Below are 21,379 nucleotides of genomic sequence, written 5' to 3'. Positions count from 1 at the left end.
GATGACCTGCTCCAGGGACTGGTCCACCCTGAGGATATTGGCTAAGAACAAGAGAACAAGTCTTCCCACCTAAGTAGCACTCTGGCTGCACTTCTTCCAACACAGATTTGTTTGTTCTTCTGGCAGTCCACGGTACTTTCAATATTCTTCTCCAATACCATAACTCAAGTGCATCAATTTTTCTATGGTCTTCCTTATTCATTGTCTAACTTTCACATGCATATAAAGCAGTTAAAAATACAATGACTTAGTTCTCAAAGTGGACTCTTTGCTCTTTACCACTTCTAAAAGGACTTTTACAGCAGATTTGCCTAATGCAATACACCATTTGATTTCTTGGCTACTGCTTCAATGAGTATTGAATGTGGATCCAAACAAAATAAAGCCATTCCCAATTTTAAGGTTTTTCACCATTATTCATGGCATTATTGGTCCAGTTGTGAGGATGTTTTTTCCCTTTACATTGAGGTGTAATCCATACTGAAGGTTGTTGGCTTTGAGCTTCAGCAGTAAATGTTTCAAGTCTTGTTAGCTTCCAGCAAGCAAGGCTGTCTCATCTGCATATCATCTATTGTTAATGAGTCTTCCTCCAGTCCTGATGCCACATTCTTCTTTATATAATCCATCTTCTCAGATCATTTGCCCAGCACACAGTACGTATGGTCAAAGTATAAAACCATGGTGCACACCTTTCCTGATTTTAAACCATTCGGTATCCCCTTGTTTTAGTCAAATGACTGCTTCTTATTCTATATGTCCAGATTCCTCAGAAGCACAACTGAGTGTTCTGGAATGCCCATTCTTCAAACTCTTATCCATAGTTTATTATGAGCCAAGAGTTGAATACTCTTGCACAATCAACAAAACACAAGTGAACAACTTTCTGGTATTCTCTGCTTTCAGGCAAGATACATCTGACATCATCAAGTATATCTGTAGATTTCCATATCATCTCTTGAATCCACATTGAATTTCAGACAGCGCGCTGTCAATAATGTACTGCTATGTCTGTTTTTTAATCATCTTCAGCAAAAATTTACTTCCATGTGATATCAAAGATATTGTTTAATAACTTCCACATTCTGTTGTATTCCATTAATTCCCGGAGCCTTGTTGTTTTGCGAATGCCTTCCACACAGCTTGGACTTGTTACTTCAATACCATCGGTTCTTGATATTATGTTAACCTCTTGAAATGGCTGACCTTCAACCAATTCTTTTAATCCACAGACTCCTTCAATATTGCAAGTCAAGGTCTGACTTCTCAGGAGCATTCTTGCTGTACTTCTTAAAACGCAGATTTGTTTCCTCTTGTGGCAGTTCATGGGAATTTCAATATTCTTCTCCATCATAAGTCCAATGCATCAATTCTTCTTCAGTATTCCAGAAAGAGTACCACCTTGGAAACACTACGGGGCTGTTTTACTATGTCCCACTGTGTTGCTACGGTAGCACAGCGATTACGAATTGAGCTGCAAACCAAAAGGTCAGCAGTTTGAAACTACCAGCTGTTCCGCAGAAGAAAGATGAGGCTTTCTGCTCCCGTAAAGATTTACAGCCTCAGAAACCCTGTACAGGGTCGCTATGAGTCGGAACCAACTCCACAGCACATAACAACAACTGCTTTGCTATGAGTTGGAATCAGTGGGTTTTTTGAGTGGGTTTTCTGGCTATCAAACCCTATGAAGACAACACAGGAAAACAAACACTACTTCAACCTTCAGTTAAACCTAGTGCCCTTCGGTCAATTCTGACTCATACCGACCCTGAGGGACAGAGCAAAGCTGCTCCCGAGGGTTTCCAAGGCTGCTTTATGGAAGCAGATTGCTTACTTTACCCACAGATGAGCAGCTGGCAAGTTCGGACAGCTGATCTTTTCATGAACATCCTAATGCCGAATCCACAATGCCACTGTTAAATGCTGTTGACTCATTTCCGACTCATAGTAACTTTGTACAGCATTTCTGAGGACTGGCTAGTAGGTTTAAACCATTAACTTTGAAGCTCAAATCAACCTTTCAGTCCAGAGCATTAGCCCTGAAGGGCCTTATTTTTGTTGTTATGTGCTGTGGAGTCAGTTCTGACTCATAGCAACCCTGTACAAGGTTTCCAAGTCTGTAAATCTTTACGGGAGCAGAAAGCCTCATCTTTCTCCCGTGGAGCAACTGGTAGTTTCGAACTGCTGACCTTGAGGTTCGCAGCCCAACTCATAACCACTACACTACCAGAGCTCCTTGTTAACCAGTATGTCAAGCCAAATATCGATGTGCACAGCCTCCCACACATTCCACCTGTAAAGATAATGTTTAACCAGGTGGTGCACACCTTGACTCTTCTCTACACTTACATCAACAAGTGCCTAGGGCTCCTAGGCCTTCAGTTAGGACCTTAAAATATCAGCAGCCTGCCCTGCGGCCACTAAAGCTCCACAGCAAATACCAACATCCACGCAAAGCCATGTGACGTCTGGTACAACCTGGAGTCCAAGTGACCTGCCATCACAACATCCAGATGCGTCTCAAGGTCCCGAAACAGAGCTTCGTCCAGCTGCTCAGCTGACCAGATGACCAACCCAGAGGTTTCCCTCCAGAGCAGAACCATTTCCTCCCACCACCCAAAAGGAAACATAGTCCGGGGAGGTCACCCACCTGATGAATTTGGACTCCAGGGGGTCATAGAGAGACATGAGCACTTCAGCATCTTCTCCGATTTTACACACCACGTTTTTGAGGTTGACAAACAGGGCAAAAGAAGGGGTGGCAGCGAACTTGGCTTGTCTGTTAATGTCTATGTTCTGCTTCTGAGACTGTAACGGGAAAATCAAAGAGAAGGTTGGGATTGGCAGCCCCATCGTACATGCTTGACGTTTTTAACTCCCTACAGAATAAGGAGCTCTGGTAGCATAGTGATTACAAATTGGACTGCTAACCTCAAGGTCAGCAGTTCAAAACTACCATTGGTTCCATAGGAGAAAGATGAGGCTTTCTGCTCCCATAAAGATTTACAGCCTCAGAAACCCTGTGCAGAGTCACTATGAGTCAGAACTGACTCCACAGTATTTAACAACAGCAACAACAGAATAAAAAAAGGGGTCCAATGAGTTGGCACAACACAGCAAAGCTCTTCTTGTACCCAGTTCATACTCTCAGATCTATACTCACCCAACGGATAAAATAAGAAAAAAGGAGAAAACAGCACTCAATGCAACGTCAACACCCCTTAAAAGTTTTGTCTTTTCTTCAGAGATAGAAAACTCTCCAGTGTCTGATCAATAAGAATGGGCAATACATACATCTATGTCCAGTTACTTGTTTAATCTGTGATTTCTCCATTAGACTAAGCACTCCATGAACATCTCACTCTTGTTGTTAAGTGCTGTCCAGTCAGTTCCAATTCATAGTGACCCTGTACAAGGTTTCCAAGGAGTGGTTGATGGGTTAGAACCACCAACCTTTTGGCTAGCAGCCCAGTGCTTATCCTACAGCACCAGACCAGAACTCTACCTCACTCTTATTCATCATTCTATCCTCAGTAACTGACACATAGTTGTTGTTCAACAAATAACTGCTGAATGAACAGATGAATCATCAGCCAATGAATTTCTGAATGTCTATTACGTACAAAATATCATTAAAGGCCCATGGCGGATGAAACGTATAAGGAAGGCCCGTGTTTCCTGCCCTCTCACAGTGCCTACACTATGTCACCATGCCCTGATCAAAGACAAAATGCAGAATGCATAGTTTCCTGTTAGATGGGTAAAGACAAAGCCACTCTCCTCCTAGGAAGATGGATATTGCTATAGAAGAGTCACCCAAGTGACAAAGGCCTCTCCTGTCTTCCTCTACTAGTTTACCCCTGTCCCATCCCACTCCTCCCCACACCCCAGGTGCCATCATCTGAAACATAATGTGTAGCTATTCTTTGTGGGCTCTTTGGTAGTGGAAACTGTTTTGGGAAACTGTTTCTAAGAAAATGTTCTCCAAATATACCTGGTCATATTGAAGAATCAGACTTACCTTCTCCTCTTGCAATCTTTCTTCAACTTGCTTAGAAGCTATTTCATGAGCTCTGAAGAGACTAATCGTACTCGTTAGCTCGGGATCCAAAATGTTGCCATCATCATCTCTTACCACCAGGTCCAAATCAAGAATTCTAGAACAATGCAGAACTTCAGCCCAATGGAAATACATCACCAATCATTTTGCACAATTGTTATTGTTAAGTGCCGTTGAGTCAGTTATGACTCATAACGACCCCGTATAGGGTTTCCAAGTAGTGACTGGTGAGTCTGGACCAGCGACCTTGCAGTCCAGTGCAAGATCCTACAGTGCCATAGCAGGGCTCCTCATGCACACTGATTCTGTATGTTCGGCATATATACAGATATTTCTGCATGTGCACACACTCCACTAAGACAAGACACATACAGCTGGCTACTTGGGTTATTACTACTGGGGTGGGTTGCTTTCATTGAAAGAAAGGGAGTGAAAGTTGGAAGAGGAATACACTCTCCCTGTTTACACACCACTGTCTCTAGAAGGTATTAGCACATTGTTTACCTCCAACCCAGTGTCACTTGGTATCCGTAAATTAGCGCTCAGAAGATTTTCAATAACGATGTTCTACTGTGCTTGAATACCAGGCACATGAAAGTTATACACAATAGTTTTAACCAACTTCCTGGCCAAGGGCTAAATGCAGTAGCCAATATGAACTATAAACAACATCTGACTAACACATCTGTGCAGCCTATTCGGAATTGGAATTATTTGGGGGTAACATTCTCTCCAAATCCTTAAAGCCAACTAAATTGTCCAGTGATTTTTTACCACAGTTTTTCTTCAAAGAATAAGTAAAGGCAATTATATAAAGAAAGAAACGAAGAGTTATGCTATGGTATTCTGTGTAGCAAGACACCAGACCATAGGGCAGGAAATTAACTAGAGCTGTCTCATTTCCTGGCTCTGGGATTTTATTTTTGTTACTAGTATGGCAAGGGAAGAAGAGTCTTTTGAACACAAGATGAATTTCATCTTGAGACCAGTCCCTATCAATTACACGTTTAGAAGGAACTTAAACTGTCAGTCAGCACTCCAATTAGACTAATTAACCTCAGTGTCCCGAGATCTCTGACCTCACCCTAGACAGGGATCTATTTAATTTGGGGAGCTCCGTTGGACCACCCCACTATTTGAAGGACAATTACAAACACTGCATTTGCGTCGTATACTATCAACAGAGCACATTCCACTGACAGTGAAGCAGGACCAACAAGTCTGGCAACAGCATGAGGGAAAACAGACAAAACTGATGAGTGAAACAAATAGTGGTTTTTCCTGCTGTGTGAAAACAGACTCAGTGATTTCGGCGCTTCTGGGCAGCCTGACAGCCTCAGAAGAGGAAGTTAAAAACAAACAAACAAAAACACAACTTTTTAAAACTCTCATTTGTTGTTACTGTGAAATGCCGTCGAAGCCAATTACGACCCTGTATAGGGTTTCCAAGGCGCTGATGCTGAGTTTGAACCTCCGACCTTGCAGTTCAAAAGGCTTTGCAATCTGGCGCATTAACCCACAGCGCCACACCAGGACTCCATTAGATGTATTTTAATGCTTCATTGAGGAGGTAAAGACTCTCCCTTCACCCAAATATTGTTGCTTTTCTCAGCCCTGGCTGGTGAGGCTGGTGACAGGGATATCAGTGCTGGTGAGGGCGGAGTTAAGCACCTGTGTGGGCAGAGTCCTTGCTAGTGTGGGTGGGGTTCATTGCTGGTGTGGGCAGGGTCAGTGTTGATGTGGGCGTGGCTCAGTGCCGGTGTGGGCGTGGCTCAGTGCTGGTGTGGGCGGGGTCCGTACTGGTGTGGGCGAGGTTCAGTACTGTGTTGGCGGGATTCAGTGCTGGTGTAGGTGGAGTCCATGCCTAGAGGGTCTACCCTAGTTATCTAGAGCTTCTGTAACACTTATAGCAAAATTACAGTGGATTCAACAAACAAATATAGTATCTCACAGTTTAAGAAACTAAAAGTCCAAATCCAGGGTGTCAATGCTAGGGAAAGCTCATGGTCTCCTTTCAAAATCTGTGGGTTGCAGTCTTCTGCAGGTCTATGAGGTTTTAAGCACTCTGACCCCGGGTCCTATGAGCACGCTTATGCCCCTGGCTCTTCTTTCTTGGTATCAGTGAAGTCCTTCTTCTCTCTGCTGGCTTCCTACCTGTCATCTCATATTAAAGTTGTGCCTCAAGCAGGTTATGACTTGAGTTCTCTTAAAAGGTTGTGACTTGAGATACAACCCACACTGATCCTGCCTCATTAACATGTAGAAGTTAGGATTTACACATCATAAAACAGAGGATGACTACGTAATATCACAAAGTGGGGTTTAATTACAGCCTATCACATTCCTGGTGCGGCCCTGCGGGCTAATGTGTCAGACGGCAAAGCCATTTGAACTGCAAGATCGGCAGTTCAAGCTCACCAACTGCTCCCTGGAAACCCTATGCAGGGTCGTTATGGGTCGGAATCGACTCAACAGCACTTAACAACAACAACACGATACTGGGAATTATGATGTAGCCAGTTGACATATATTTTGGTAAGATACAATGCAATCCATAGTATTCCAGCCTTTAGCCACACAAAATTCAAGTCCTTCCACGTATACAGCAGAGTCACTCCATCATAACATTTCAAAAGTTTTAAATCAACTCAAAGTCCAAAATCAATCAAATATGGGAGACATATTCCATCCCAGGACAAAATTCCTCACGACTTGCAAGTGGATGAACTCTAAACTACAAGTTATCTGTGGAGCATGCACTGTGTAGACACTTCCATTATAAATGGGAAAATCGTAGAGGCAGGAAGGATAATGGGTGCCAAGCAAATTCAAAACCCAACAAAACTATTTAAATTAGTTCTCAAGCTTGAAAATAACCCTCTGTTCTCTGAGACTGTTTAGATAATGACCGTACTCTCTAGACTCTAAGTGCTGGTCACACTTTCTGAATTCTGGATGACAGTCCCTTGGCATGGGCTTTGCACCTCCTTCCAAGCTCAGTAAGATGGCCAATCTGCTCCCATGACTTTGGACAGCACCATTCTCCTAGTCCATCTGAATGGCAACCCTACCCTCTTGGCTCTGGCAGGCTCCATTCTTCCGTCTCTTAGTCATGGTGGTCCCTGTCCACTCAGTTTGGGCAGTTGTCCAGCCTCCTGCAATACCTGTACAGCAGCCCCACACACTGGAATCAAGTTGGAAAAGATCCAATCTGTTGATACCTAGATGGTTGTGGCCCCACCCTTTGAGACCAAGGCATTTCTGCTTCCTGTGTTCCTTCTCATAGTTCTGCTGATGCCCTTGCACGTCAAGAGATGGTGCTTTCCTTAGAGGACAACAGATATAGATCTTTTGACATGCTTCTTGACTGAAGAACTCCAAAGGAAGACATCATTCTCTTTCTTTCTCTGTCCCCAACAGTCTAAGCTGATGTTTTTCATCTGTGGAAATTGGTTAAATGGTCAGTCATAGACTTCGTCTCTTTATTGAAAGACTGTGTAGCCACGTCCTTGGTTAATATTCTAGGACTCATATCTTCAGTTAGTACAATAGACTTTTCCAAATGGTCACCTTTTATTTTCATTTTGGACAGTTTATTTTTAAGTCCATCTCTTTTATCTACAATTTTACCCTATGCAGCATGAAAAAAGCACATGGCCCCTTCAAGGTCTTGCTCAAAAAATAGGATCAGCCAGCTATACAATTTCATCACTTTCAAGTTCTACCAAACATCTGAACATAACTCAGACATGTCAGGCATGTTCATACAAAGTCTGCATTTCCTCCATTGTCCAATCACATGTTGATCACCAGATGACCCTTTAACACCCATAATTCTATCAACTGTCTCTTTGAGAAAAGCTAAGCTTTACCTTAAACCTCTTCCAGCCTCTACCAGTTACTCAATGTTTTAACTACTTCCACATTTTTGGTATCTATTAGAGCAGAACCCCAGTCTTCGGTGACCAAATTGTCGTTTTCTAGGGTTGTGATAACAGATGCACAAGTGGATGGTTTCAACAAACAAATTCATTTTCTTACAACTTAGGCAGCTAGGAGGCTCCATTCAAGGTGCCATGTCTACAAGAAGCTCCTTGTCTCCTTTCAACATCTGTGAGATGGGCATCCTTGGAGCTCTCTTGGGATCTTGGAGGTTCTCAATGCAGGAATCCAGGTTCCACAAGACATGCCCTGCTTCTGGGTCACTGTTCTGGGTAGTGGAGATGCCTCGCTTCTCTCTGGTTGCCTCGCTTCTCTTTTCTTTCCTCTCAAGATAAAAAACGTGACTCACGCAAGGGTGTGGCTTGAATAAGGGTGTGACTTGAATAAGTGTGTGACCTGAGCAGGGGTGTGACTTGAGTAAGGGTGGGGCTTGAGCAGGGGTGTGACTTGAGTAAGGGTGGGGCTTGAGCAAGGGTGACTCAAGTCCCACCTTCTTGTAATACTGTGACTGAAGATACACCCCACACTGTTCCTGCCTCCTTCACATATATAGACGTGAGGACCTACAACCCCTCACAGAACAGCAGATAATTATATCAGATCACAAAACGGAGGACAATCACACAAGACTGAGAGTCATGGCCTAGACAGGCTGGCACATGTTTTTTGGGGGGTTTTTTTGGGGGGGGGGGCACAGTTCAATCAATGACATAATCGAGCCTGCCAACACTGGGATGAATTTTATATTCTTTGGTTTTCTAAAGCAGGAACTAGAAAGCTACTCACAAAACATCCTGCTTTAGGGAAATTACAGGGGAGCCCTGAGACCCTCTGGCAGAAACGGCCTTATTAAGGACTGCATTTCCTATCAAAGCAGTCAATTACATTTGGAAATACTTCCCTCCTTAACAAGATTGTTCCACGACATAATGTATTTAGGTAACTTCCTGCAGCCAAAGTAAGCAGGTGGTCTCTGAACATAAGTTCAAAATATGATGCTCAAACAGCAAATAAAATCAAAGCTCTAAAGACTTGGATGTTTAAGCAGGTGGTCTTGAAATGGGTTTTGTTGCAACAATATCTAATACCCTACATACCCAGAAGTCTTCAGCATTCCAGGAAAACAAACAAACAAGAAAACATGTCTTCTCTTGTAGCTTTCCTGATGCAAACATTTTATGAATAGCTTTACTTGAAGAAACTTCACACTTGAAAATATGGATCCGCAGAAAACGAAAACATGATTTTCATTTTACACGGCACTTGTTTAATTCATCCAATGCTCCCTGAAGATGAGGGCTTGGAAGTCAATCTCTGCCAGTCTCTGAGCTACGCATTTCAGTGTGAAAATGAGGGACTGGACTGAATTTGAAGTGTTCCAACACAAACAAAACCAAGTCCTTTGCCTTCGAGTTGATCGGACTCACACTCACCCTCCAGGCCAGGGGAGGACAGCTCCCTAGGGCACCCAAACCTATAAACACACATGGAAGCTGCAGTCAGGAAATCCAGCGAAGGACTGCACTGAGCACACTGGTTGTAAGAGACCTTGTTGAAGGGTGAGAAAACAATGTGACATTGAGGATTAAGGTGTGCCTGACCCAAGCCATGGGATATTCAGTTGCTATTTTCATATGTAAGGAGCTCTGGTAGTGTAGTGGTTATGAGTCGGGCTGCTAACCTCTAGGTCAGCAGTTCAAAACTGCCAGCCATTCGACGGGAGAAAGGTAAGGCTTTCTGCTCCTAAAGATTTACAGCCTTGGAAACCGACTCCACGGCACACCACCACCACCACCATGTTCAGTCAGGCAGTGTTGTAATCAACTCAATGGCACCTAACAACAACAATCTTTACAGGATCAGACTGACACATCTTTCTTATGAACAGTGGCTAGTGAATTCGAACTACCAACCTATCAGTTAGCAGCCAAGTGCTTTAACCACTGCTTCACAAGGGCCCATTCATAATCCAACAGTATTTTTAAAAACTGAAGTTTCCACCACTGTCCCAGACAATTAAATCAGAATCTTAAGAAGTGGGGCCCATGAAGATGCATTTTGAAGGCTCTCCAGGTGACTGGCATTTGGGAAACTTTGTGACGGGATTTGTAAGGGTTCTTTCAGCACTAACATTATGCAAATAGTTATCAGGTGACAAAGGGCTACACCTCATTATGACTTCAGAGCCTGGCTGAAGTAGGGTCAGAATCAGACAATACCCAATACATTGCAATGCACAACTCTGTGTGTGTGTCGATGTGTGCATGAACATGAAGTAGGGTCAAAATCAGAAAATACTCAACACACAGCAATGCCCAATTCCGTGTGTGTGTGTGCGCGCGCACGCGCATGAAATAGGGTCAGTGTGAGCGTGAAGTAGGATCAAAATCAGAATATACCCAAAACACTGCAATGCGCAACTCCATGTGTATGTGTGAAGTAGGGTCAGTGTGAGTGTAAAGTAGGGTCAGAATCAGAAAATACCCAACACACAACTGTGTGTGTGTGTGAGAGAGAGAGAGAGAGCATGCTATTCCAGCAGAGCCAGACAGATAACCTGCTACAGCTTTCCTACAGATAGGAACTTTTGTACAAACTATGTGGTGGTGTTTGGTGCCATGGAGTCGTTTCTGATTCAAAGCAATTCCTTGTTCTTTATCTGAAATTCACACTTAACTGGACTATATTTTTATTTGCACAAGCAGTTAACTTGCTCAACTACTGACCAAAAGGTTGGAGGTTCAAGTCTACCCAGAGACACCATGAAAGAAAGGCTTAGAGATCTGCTTATGAAAATCAGTCACTTAAAACCCTACTGATGACAGTTCTACTCGGGCACAGATGGGATGAACATGAACTAAAAGTCAACTCTATAGCAACTGATATAGTTTTGCTTGCTAAAACTGGTATATTTTTGTTTGCTAAAACTGTTGGGTACAGCCTAATGGCAGATTATAGGAAGACCTCCCATGTTCATTCCAACTCTAAGAATTTAGGATTCTACAGAATGAAAACTAGTGCTTGTTCTTATACAAACTACCTTCATATTTGGACTAGAAAGTAAATGCTGTGATCCAAAAGTAAAAGTTCCCCATTGCCAGGAATCACTGTGGGCCAGTAAGAGTGACCAGCCGCCCAGACCCCAGCTTCATCACTCCATCCCTTGAAGAATGATGTGACGGAATAAGATGCCGATTTTCAGAACAAACTAGACATATCTTTCTATCCTTCTTAAAGTAAAGACCATCAAATACTTGTATGTGAGAAATTTTGTTTGATAATAAATGTGACTTTGGCTGCATCAAGGTTTACAGAGATGTGACTGCATTGGATTACTGAAGTATGAAATCATCTTTCAAACAAACAAACCTGTTTCCATAGTCAATTTTGGCCGTGATCTTCTTCTTCAGCTCTTTGAGCTCATCCTGGGGGAGAGTCCCAGAAAGGATCTGTGATCTCCATTCTATAAGGTCGTAGATCATGTGCTGCACACTTCTGAACATCTCCCTATTGTCTTGCTATACAGGGAGGAGAGAAAGAAAGAAGCCAGTGGTCAAGATTTGGAAGTCAGCAATGTAGACAAAGCAAAATCGCATGATATCAGTGGATTTTTCTGTTCAAATACCCATGTCTATTGTACTTTATATCACGAGATGCAATTAAAGTCCAATTGAAATAAGTTTTCTGCTTGACTGGAAGATGTGTGGAATTTGAGTCCAATGAAACACTAAGAAGACAGAAAGTAATGCAAAATCCGATTTTCCACCCAACATTCCCAGCGCAGGTACCACTGCGCAGGAGCTGACCACCAGAGCGAGAACTGACTTCAAACCTGGAATCCATGTGCACCCAGAAGCTGGCTCCAGAATGAAAAACTCATTTACTGTGAACCTAAAGACTCGAGTCCTACCGTCTTCAGGATAACCCTGGGCCCTGGACCATTCTCCGCGCACTGTGAAACTCAACTCCTAGACCTTGCGCTCAGCTGAGCTGTAGCGACAAACAGCCCAGTGGGCTTCCCGATACACAGCTGAGTACCCCACAAATAGGCACTTCTGCCTAAATCCAAACCTTCCCCTGCAAGCTCTTAGCTCCCTCCAGCCAAAGGAAAATGCAAGTAAGATGCAAAATCTGTATTTCTCATCACTGTCTGTGTATTGTGATAGGATAATTTGAACAAGGAAAAGCAACCATTTTTTGCAATTGCAAGAGACCAATTCAAGCAGATTGGGCTTATTTTTTATTTCCAAGAAAAGAAATCTAGGTGGAACCTAATTTGATCAAATTCTAAACATTTTATGTTGTTGTTGTTATTGTTAAGGGCCATCAAGTCAGTTCTAACTCATAGCTGCCCTGAATAGGATTTCCAAGGAGCGGCCGATGAGTTTGAACACTGACCTTGTAGTTTAAACGGACCTTGTGAATCAGTGCTTTATCCCACAGCACCACACCAGAACTCCTAATATTTTATAATGCTTAACTTTAAAAAGATTAAAACATGCTCATTGCTGTTTTAAAAATAACATCGCCTCTATGTATCAGAGGTATCGCGGAGGTGTAAACGGTTAAGTGCATGGCTCCTAACTGAAAGGTCAGTAGTGGAACCTCAGAGATGCAATGGAAGAAAGTCCTGGCAATCTTCCCTGATAGGTCACAGTCAGGAAAACCCTATGGGGCACTTTCACTCAGTCACCAAAAGTTGGGACTGACTTGACGGTCACTGGGTCAGTTTGTTGTTTAATATCAGAACCAACCCTCCATTCCACTATTTCTGGTATTTGAGCTTTCTGAGATCCCACCTAAAGAGCTCTGGTAGCATAATGGGTTACAAGTTGAGCTGCTAACTGCAAGGCCAGCAGGACAAATCTACCAGCTGCTCCATGGGAGAAAGATGAGACTTTCTGCTCCTGGAAAGATTTACAGGCTCAAAAACCCGACAAGTGAGTCAGAACTGACTTGACGGCATGCATACAACCACCACCACCAGGATCCCACCTACCCACCACAAAATTCCCTCACTGGCTATTTTTCATCTCATAAGTCAGTCGTCATAATGCGATACTAAGTTTAATTTTTTTAATGAATGAAAATTAAATGGTCAAAATGAATGATTCATTTCAAAATCACATAAATTGCCCTGTGACAAATTCTTACCCATTTTCCTAAAGCCACGTCAAACATCTAATCTCCTTTCCAACCTGCTCATTTGTCTACAACCACAGAGCAGAGCAAAAACTACATCAGAAAACATAGGCATTCTGCCTGGACTTTCTGCCCAAATCAAACCACATAAGCCCAGAACAGCAAGTGAATTTTGAAAAGGCAACTAAAGCGATCATTAGGACTATGCATGTAGGACTGGGACGGCTAAAGTCCTGCTGGCATAGTGTGCAAAGACGTGGGTTCAAACCCACCAGTCAGTCACTCTGCTGTCTGCCCCGTTAAAAATGTACAGCCTCAGAAACTCGAAGGAGCAGCTCCACCCTTCCTTGTAGGTGCTGTGAGTCAGACTCGACTGGACAGCAGTGAGTTTCATTTGCTCTGACGACTAAAGCCAGGTCCACTGGAAAACTGGTCAACACTGAGCCGTGTTTAGTTTGCTGCCTTATTTTTGTTTTTTAAAGGATTGCTAAGTTGAACATAAAACACCGACTGCAAAATCGCTCAGATTTACACAAAACATTCATGGCTAACATTACGCTTTTAGGGTTGTGGGTTTTTTTGTGTGTGTGTTTTTTCCCCCCAGTACGTTTGATGAACAATTACTGCAACTGCTTATTACTGTGAATTTATAGAAAACCACTGTATAATCAGAACCAACAAGCTTGCCCAGCCTGCAGCTGTAAGACTAAGGATGTTGGCTCCACCTCCAAGAAATTAACTCACTGACTTCGTTCCCGAATCCTTGCTCCATGCTGGAAACATTAGCATATGAGAAATCAACACTCTGAACAGAAACGGAGGCTTAACAAAAGGTAATCTTCTGCAAATACGAATGCTTGTGCACTTAAGTGCCCTGAGGGAATAGGAAATGAAAGGTATCGAGAGTCTCCCATTTCTGCGCATTAATAAGAATTCTTCCAGGATCAGGGAACTGGACATCTGCACTGGACACAGGAATGTACAATTGCTGCCCACCACGGTCAAAACACAGGTAAGCTGAAAAGATGATGTTCTTTTTCTCAAAGGACAGAAGGCATTACCTAAGACCAACCAATCACAAGAATTACAATGACCTTCAACTGCGCATACAAAAGTACTCTGACTATAGGTTCAAAGCAGAGCTGCATTTCCAAGATGAAAATGGAAACACCGGATGCTGCAGCCAATTGGATTGCCTACTCCTCACTTCCAGAGCCACAAAGTAGCCATGTCTCCGTTTACAACACCAGGGAAGGTGAGGTCCCAGTTCCTTTCTTCACAGTTCATTTCAAAACACTGAAGATAATTGTCATGCCCCCACGACACAGAGAGCAGGTCATAGGACAGTGACCCCCCAACAGAGGCCAAATGAATGGGCCAGGTTGCCTCGTTAGCCCTTTCTGAGTGTGATCCAGTTTGTGTAAGGTTCCTGGGAAAGGAAGAATATCCAAGGTGAACAGTGCTCACCACATAGAGCTGCCTCCAGATGGTGGACCACTCCCGGAGCGTCGTGGTGACTTCTTGGATGAGCGGGAGGTCACTTGGAATGACCGTTTCATGTTGCCTGGGATAAAGAGAAGGAAAACATCTCAGTCCATGGCTCCAAGAACCACTAAGAACACTGTCTAACTATCTAGAAAATTCTCAATCTAGACCTTAGAGTTCGACACTTCAACTCAAATAGAAAGTATACAGATAAAGCTATGCTTACACATCCAAACACATACATCTAATTAGGGCGAGTAGGACGCATACAGACTTAAGACTGTCATTACATGATTCTCTGTGGAAACTATCCATCTCACACAACCAGGTAAGAATAAGGAGATGAACAATATCACACTGACGTCTTCTGAAGGTCAAGCTTTGAGAAGCATATTCATAACCTGTGTACCCATCTCACAGACAGTATCCATTACAACCAGCCTGGCGGCACTAAAGCACGCATTTGGGTCAAGATTTCTTTCACATTTCCTCATGCACAAATGCATTAAGTGACAAGACAAGCTTACCTTTGGTGACAGACCAGAGAGACTTCAGCTTTCAAAAGTCCAAAAGTATGTTATCCCTTCCCAACTCTGATTATTTTCTGCTTAGACTTTTTGCCGCCCCAAAAAGTGAGCCTTTGATTGGGCTCTCTGATAAATAGGACTCAGAATGTTTGGGCCTGGAGCAGAGATTGAATTTGTAAAGGTAACCTAGAGGGCTACTGGAGCCAAGAACAGACAAGACTCCAAGCAGCGTGGAATGCCCGGGGACACAGAATAGGTGACACCAACATCCTTTGGTCCATCTGAGGCCCAGATGGGTGGGAAAGACATTAGTGATGGCTCACACTTGGGGTTCAGATCCACAAGGTCCTACAAATGGTAGTGGGGGTCCCAAGAACAAAACAGTGAAGTCGCTACTATTAAGCAGGTTTCTAAGGAACGTTCTCACGGTATGCGGAACCTTGAGCAGAAGGAGCCTAGTATGGACGGGAGCTGTGTACCCAAAACTGTCCCCCAGGAAGCCACTTTCAGGAATTCCCTTCAGGGGAATTAGTGGTTATTAAAGATGTGATGCTAAACCGTACCACGTCTGTCCCAAGCTTCCATGTAAGGTCACTGATAGAAGAAATGTTCTCTATGACACTCTTCAACGGAGTCCTGGTGTGGCACTGTGGGTTAATGCGCCAGACTGCAAAGCCGTTTGAACTGCAAGGTCGGCGGTTCAAGCTCACCAGCTGCTCCTTGGAAACCCTATACAGGGTTGCCATGAGTCGCAACCGACTCGACGGCACTTAACAACAACAACAACATCTTCAACGCCATCCTCACTAAGCCTCTGAGGAGAGACTTTTAGCTCCCGTTGTGACGGCCTCTCATCACATCTCCTGTATCCTGCTGGTGGCTCTGGGCTCTTCCCATTGGCTGTGTGACCAGCCAACTCTCACCAAGTGGAGAGTGGCCTCACCCAATGAGCCACATTCCTAGCCTCAGTTCTGGCTCCTGATTACCTTGTTTCCTTGTTAAGCCTCGTCTGTCTCTGGGAAGAATGTGCAAACCAGCTCTAAGGATCTGATCTCTGTGACCACCCAGCAGATGCCTGAGTGGGCAGTAAAACCAAGAGAAAGGGCAGCTGTGAGAGGAACCAGAAAGGAGCGGATACTCAGCCGATGGCAGTGATGACTTTCAGTGGCTGGACCTCCAGAAAGACATTAGGGCTGGAGATCCCAATTCAAATGGTACCCACAGAGAGAAGAGCTGAAGATATGAGGACAACAGAGGTCACCTCAAAAAGGAGGCCCTGCCAGGGAGAGAGTGTGCAGGAAAGCATGAATGAGACATCATGAGAAAGCAGCCAAGAGAAAGAGAAACCATGAAAAGAGAGACGACGAAAGAAAGCAGGAAAGAGAAACCAGGAGAGAGATGGTTGTTGGTAAGTGCTGTCAAGTCAACTCCAACTCATAGTGACCCTGCATAGAGTTTCCAAGGAGGGACTGTTGAGCTTGAACTGACGACCTTGTGGTTAAAACGGACTTTGTAGTCCAGCGCATTAACCGGCCACACCAGGACTCCAAGAGAGAGAGGTAAGTGACTAAAAACAGACTCTGAAAGGAAGAAAGGGAGGATAGGAGTTCTGAGAGCAAGGAGGTCAGCCAAGGAAAGGAAAGAGAGTGGCCTGCACTGGAAATGAGGAAGGAGCAGGAGAAAAGGGCGAAGTGAACATCCACAGAAATCTGGAGGTGACAAGGAAAGCAGATGGTGGCAGTAGGGAGACGACAAGGGCCTTTACTTGAAGGAGGACAACCACGTTTGGTGGGAAGCGTGGAATGCAGCCAAAGAGCAGACCCCGGTGCCTGGGTCTGCCTGTCTGTCTGTGTGGCTCTCTGTATTTACTGAGAATGAAACTTATCATGGGTTCACTCTATTAACGTGCTTCGTCATTCATGTAAATTTTACAGATTCTTCTGTATGCATCAAGGTACTTAAAAAAACTAACATGAGTTTTAATTCACCAAGTCATGTAACATGGCTTCCTGCCAATGGTTCTATTTCCTCCACGTACCCTCAATCAACAGTATTGACTTTATTTCCTTACACTCTTGCTCTCCTCCCTGTGTCTCCTGCTACCTGCATCTTTCCTTTACTGATCTCCCTCTTGTTGTATATTGCCCGTGAATAATCTTCCCTCTGAGCAGACCACCAATATAACCATCAAAGAATATTTTCTTAACTTTTTACAAAAAAATGGGATCATATAATATTTATCCTTCCAAGGTTGGAGTCCTGGTGTGGCACTGTAGGATAAGCACTGGCCACAAGGTCGCTTTGAACCACAAGGTTGGCGGTTTGAACTCACCAGCCGCTCCTTGGAAGCCCTATACAGGGTCAATGTGAGTTGGAACTGACTCGATGGCACTTAGTAGCGACAACAATTCAAGGTACTTCTTAGGAAAGATTTCACCATTCACAATCTAGGTTATATGAAGTTTGGGATGCAAATAAGACTCTAGAAAGCACTTCTAGCACATGTGACATTCCAGTTATTTCCGTAGTTGGACAAAAGTTTCAAAAGTGGAGTTTTTCTTTCTTCCAATGGAGACTCGGCATACAAAACATTTTATCTGAATTTTTAAAAAATTCCAGCCTGCAGACCATCCCTAGGTGTATGCCTGTACATTATCACTTTCTTATATTTAATGATTCACCTTAGAACTCCAGCACCGCACTGGCCCTTCCCGCCTGTTAAAAGTACAGTGCTTGGAAAGGCAATTTTGTAATCAGCCAAAGAGATGTCATTATGCAGTAATCATATGATTAGTAATTTTATAATTTACATATTTAACACAGTGTGAAGATGTAGCAGAGACACCAGAAGAAGAAAAAAAAGGAAAACATTTGAATGTTGCTTTTTCCAGGTTCACACCTGCTTATTCATTTGCCGTTCCTACCTAATGGACCCTGTTTGACAAAGGCTTATTTATGCTCTTACAGATCAGCTTTATGCTCTCTAATACACATGCATCACAATCAGACAAAAAGCGAAGGCATACATGTCCCAATTTCACAACTATAGCTTCATCCTCAATGCCGTGTGGGCCCATAGCCTAAATATTCTTCCAGAAAATGGATGCTGAGCTTGGGGTATAGAACGTGTCAAGAAGCCCAGGGCACCAGGGCTTCCAAAAATAACCTCAGGTTCAAGGGTCATGGGACTCTTCCAAGAAGCAAAAGCCACATTCTCCCCAACTCTTAAGTCAAAAGTCTCCATTTGTTGTTGTTATGTGCCATGGAGTTGGTTCCAACTCATAGCGACCCTGTACAGGGTTTCCAAGGCTGTAAATCTTTACGGGAGCAGAAAGCCTCATCGTTCTCCCATGGAACAGCTGGTGGTTTCAAACTGCTGACCTTGCGGATGGGCAGCCCGATTCGTCCCCTGAAAACTCTTGTCACATCCTGGTAAACCTATCCATCGCCTCAGCCTCCTGATATGACCCAGTTACACAAGGGTCCCATGGCCAAGTAAAATGATGGTAGGTCACCACTCAAACGTCAACACAAGACTCACCCTTTTCCTTCAACTATCGCTTCTTTAAGATGAATATATGAAGCAGGAAATATACCCTAAGGGGGAAAGAAAAGACAAGCATTTGTATGATCAATATGAACACTGATTGTAAATCACACACCTGTCCCACCCCCACCCCCACCCCCACCCCCAAAAAATGGCAGAGGTACAGGTGGTTGGATCGCTCCTAAGTCTGCAAGTCTTGTCTGCATCCAATCAAAGAAAACACACACAAGTAGATGATGGCAACACAATCAGTGCGCATTTCAAAGCAGTTGTTGATGACTTAGAAGGAAAGGAAAAGTCCACAAAGACTCACACATCCTTTCTTCATAGGGACACAGCTGTCTTCACAAGTACATCAACTGCAGCCTACAGAACAGTGTTCGATGATGGTTCTGACAGGAGGCGCCCCTTCCAAACATTCAGGGCAAAATTGCCATCGACAGCCAGTAACATGTGTGCACTGACTATACACCTACACAACATGGAGGCTTCCTCATGAAGCTCCCAACTAGAGTTGTTGTTATTAGGTGCCATCAAGTTGGTACTGACTCACAGCGATCTAATGCACAGCAGAACGAAACACTGCCTGATCCTGGGCCAAACTCACTTACTGTTGCCAAGCTTGAGTCCATCGGTGGTGCCACTTGGCCAATTCATCTCGCTGGGGGTCTTCCTCTTTTTCTCTGACCTCCACCTTACCAAACATGGTATCCTTCTCCAGCGATTGCTCCCTCCTGACAATATGTCTAAAGTATGAGAGTTGAAGTTTGGCCATCCTGGCCTCCAAGGAGCACTCTAGTTGTACTTCTTCCAGTACAGACCTATGGGTTCTTTTGGCAGCCCATGGCACTTTCAATATTCTCCTCCAATACCATAACGCAAATGTGTCAATTCTTCTACGGTCTTCCTTATTCACTGTCCAAACTAGAGACCATCGGATAAACTACAGGAAGGTGAGCTGAGTTTGGTCTGATGTGCACAAGAGTAAGGACATGACCCTGGCTGACATTTACACGGGCTCCACAGTTCCACCATCTGTCAGCTCATCACACTGGGATGGCTTGCACGTTGCTATGGTGCTGGAAACTATGCTCCCAGCATTCCAAGAGCACTAGACAGCCTCCCTGATTGGAGACAGTGGGTCACCATGTTTCTCCTCCCAATCAGTCTTAGTCTGGGTTCTCCATTAAAACCTGTTCAGTCTCACACTGGGGCCTCCCATGCAGAAGGCAAGATAGAAATATTTCCTATACCCCTGTTTAGCTCCATCATGTCAAGGAGTTGTAAAGGTGGGGCACCCCAATGCCGGCATGAAGGTCTACGGCTCAGGGAGAGACTGTGGAGATAGGAAAAAAATCCCAAACAGAACAAACTGGTTCCACTGAATGGCTTTCAACACATGTTGTCAGGTGCCACCAAGTCGGAACCGACTCATAGCGACCCCACGCACAGCAGAACGAAACAATGTCCGATCCTGGGCCAACCTCACTACCGCCACCACACTTGATGCCATCAATGATGTCACCTGGCAGATCCATGTCCTTGGGGGTCTTCCTCTTTTTCTCTGACCCTCCACCTTACCCAGCATGACATCCTAGTGACCCTATTTATAGCAGAGTAAACAGTGCATTCTCCTAAAGTCACTACTGTATTTGTGTCCATTTTACAGCCACTGTATCCATCCATCTTATTGATGGTCTTCCTCTTTCTCACTGACACTCTACTTGACCAAGCCTGATGTCCTTCCCCAGAGACTGGTCCCTCCTGATCACATGTCCAAAGTACATGAGGAGAACTCTCATCCTCACTTCTAAGGAGCATTGTGGCTATACTGAAGACAGAGTTCTTCATTCTCCTGGCAGTCCATGGTATATTTCATATTCTGTGCCAAAATCATAATTCAAAGGCATCAGTTCGTCTCTGGTCTTTCTTAGTCACTGTCCAATTCTCACATGCATATAAGGGGACTGAAAAAGCCACGGCTTGGGTCAGGGGCACCCTCAAAGTGACATCTTTGCTTTCCAACACTTTAAAGAGGTCTTCTGCAGTAGGTCTGCCCAATGCAACACGTCATTGGTTTCTTGACTACTGCTTCCAAGAGCGCTGACTGCGGATCCGAGTACAGTGAAGTCTTTGACTAATTCAGTGCTTTCTATGATTATCATGATCAATGGCCCAGTTGTGAGGATTTTTGTCTTCTTTATCTTTTTCTTTACTGAAGGTTGTAGAGTTGAGCTTCAAGCCCTCTTCACTTTCAGTAAGCAAGGATATGCCATTTGTTTATCGCATGTTGTTAGTGAGCCTTCTTCCAATCCTGATACTGCATTCTTCTTCACATACTCTATTCTCTTAGGTTATTTACTAAAATATGAATTGAATAAATACAGTGAAAGAATATAGTCCTGACACACACCTTTCCTGATTTGAAAACACACTGTCTCCCCTTGTTCTGTTTGAATAATTGCCTCTTAGTCTATGTGCATGTTCCATATGAGCACAATTAAGTGTTCTGGAGTTCCCACTGTTTGCAATATTACCCATACCTCATTATAATCCACACAGTTGAATGCCTTTGCATCATCAATAAAACATATTTCTGGTATTCTCTACTTTCAGTCGAGTTTCATCTGATGTCAGCAATGATACCCTTGGTTCCACATCATCTTCAGAATCCAGCTT

General features: G+C 43.9%; 1 protein-coding gene across 1 annotated transcript in view; it reads right to left on the bottom strand.

The window, feature by feature from the left end:
• DOCK1 (dedicator of cytokinesis 1) overlaps positions 1-21,379 on the bottom strand; it is a 576,252-nt gene that overhangs the window by 523,123 nt on the left and 31,750 nt on the right. Inside the window, exons 5-9 of the mRNA XM_006867474.1 lie at positions 18,695-18,750; positions 14,609-14,705; positions 11,369-11,517; positions 4,019-4,154; positions 2,648-2,805 (exon numbers count right to left, since the gene is read on the bottom strand). Coding sequence (XP_006867536.1) covers positions 2,648-2,805; positions 4,019-4,154; positions 11,369-11,517; positions 14,609-14,705; positions 18,695-18,750 — 596 coding nt within the window. The remainder of the gene's footprint in view (positions 1-2,647; positions 2,806-4,018; positions 4,155-11,368; positions 11,518-14,608; positions 14,706-18,694; positions 18,751-21,379) is intronic.

The sequence above is a fragment of the Chrysochloris asiatica genome, unplaced genomic scaffold, assembly GCF_000296735.1.
Source record: "Chrysochloris asiatica unplaced genomic scaffold, ChrAsi1.0 scaffold00105, whole genome shotgun sequence".
Lineage (NCBI taxonomy): Eukaryota > Metazoa > Chordata > Mammalia > Afrosoricida > Chrysochloridae > Chrysochloris > Chrysochloris asiatica.
The sequence above is the reverse complement of the archived record's forward strand: the minus strand, read 5'-3'. Positions and strand labels throughout refer to the sequence as shown.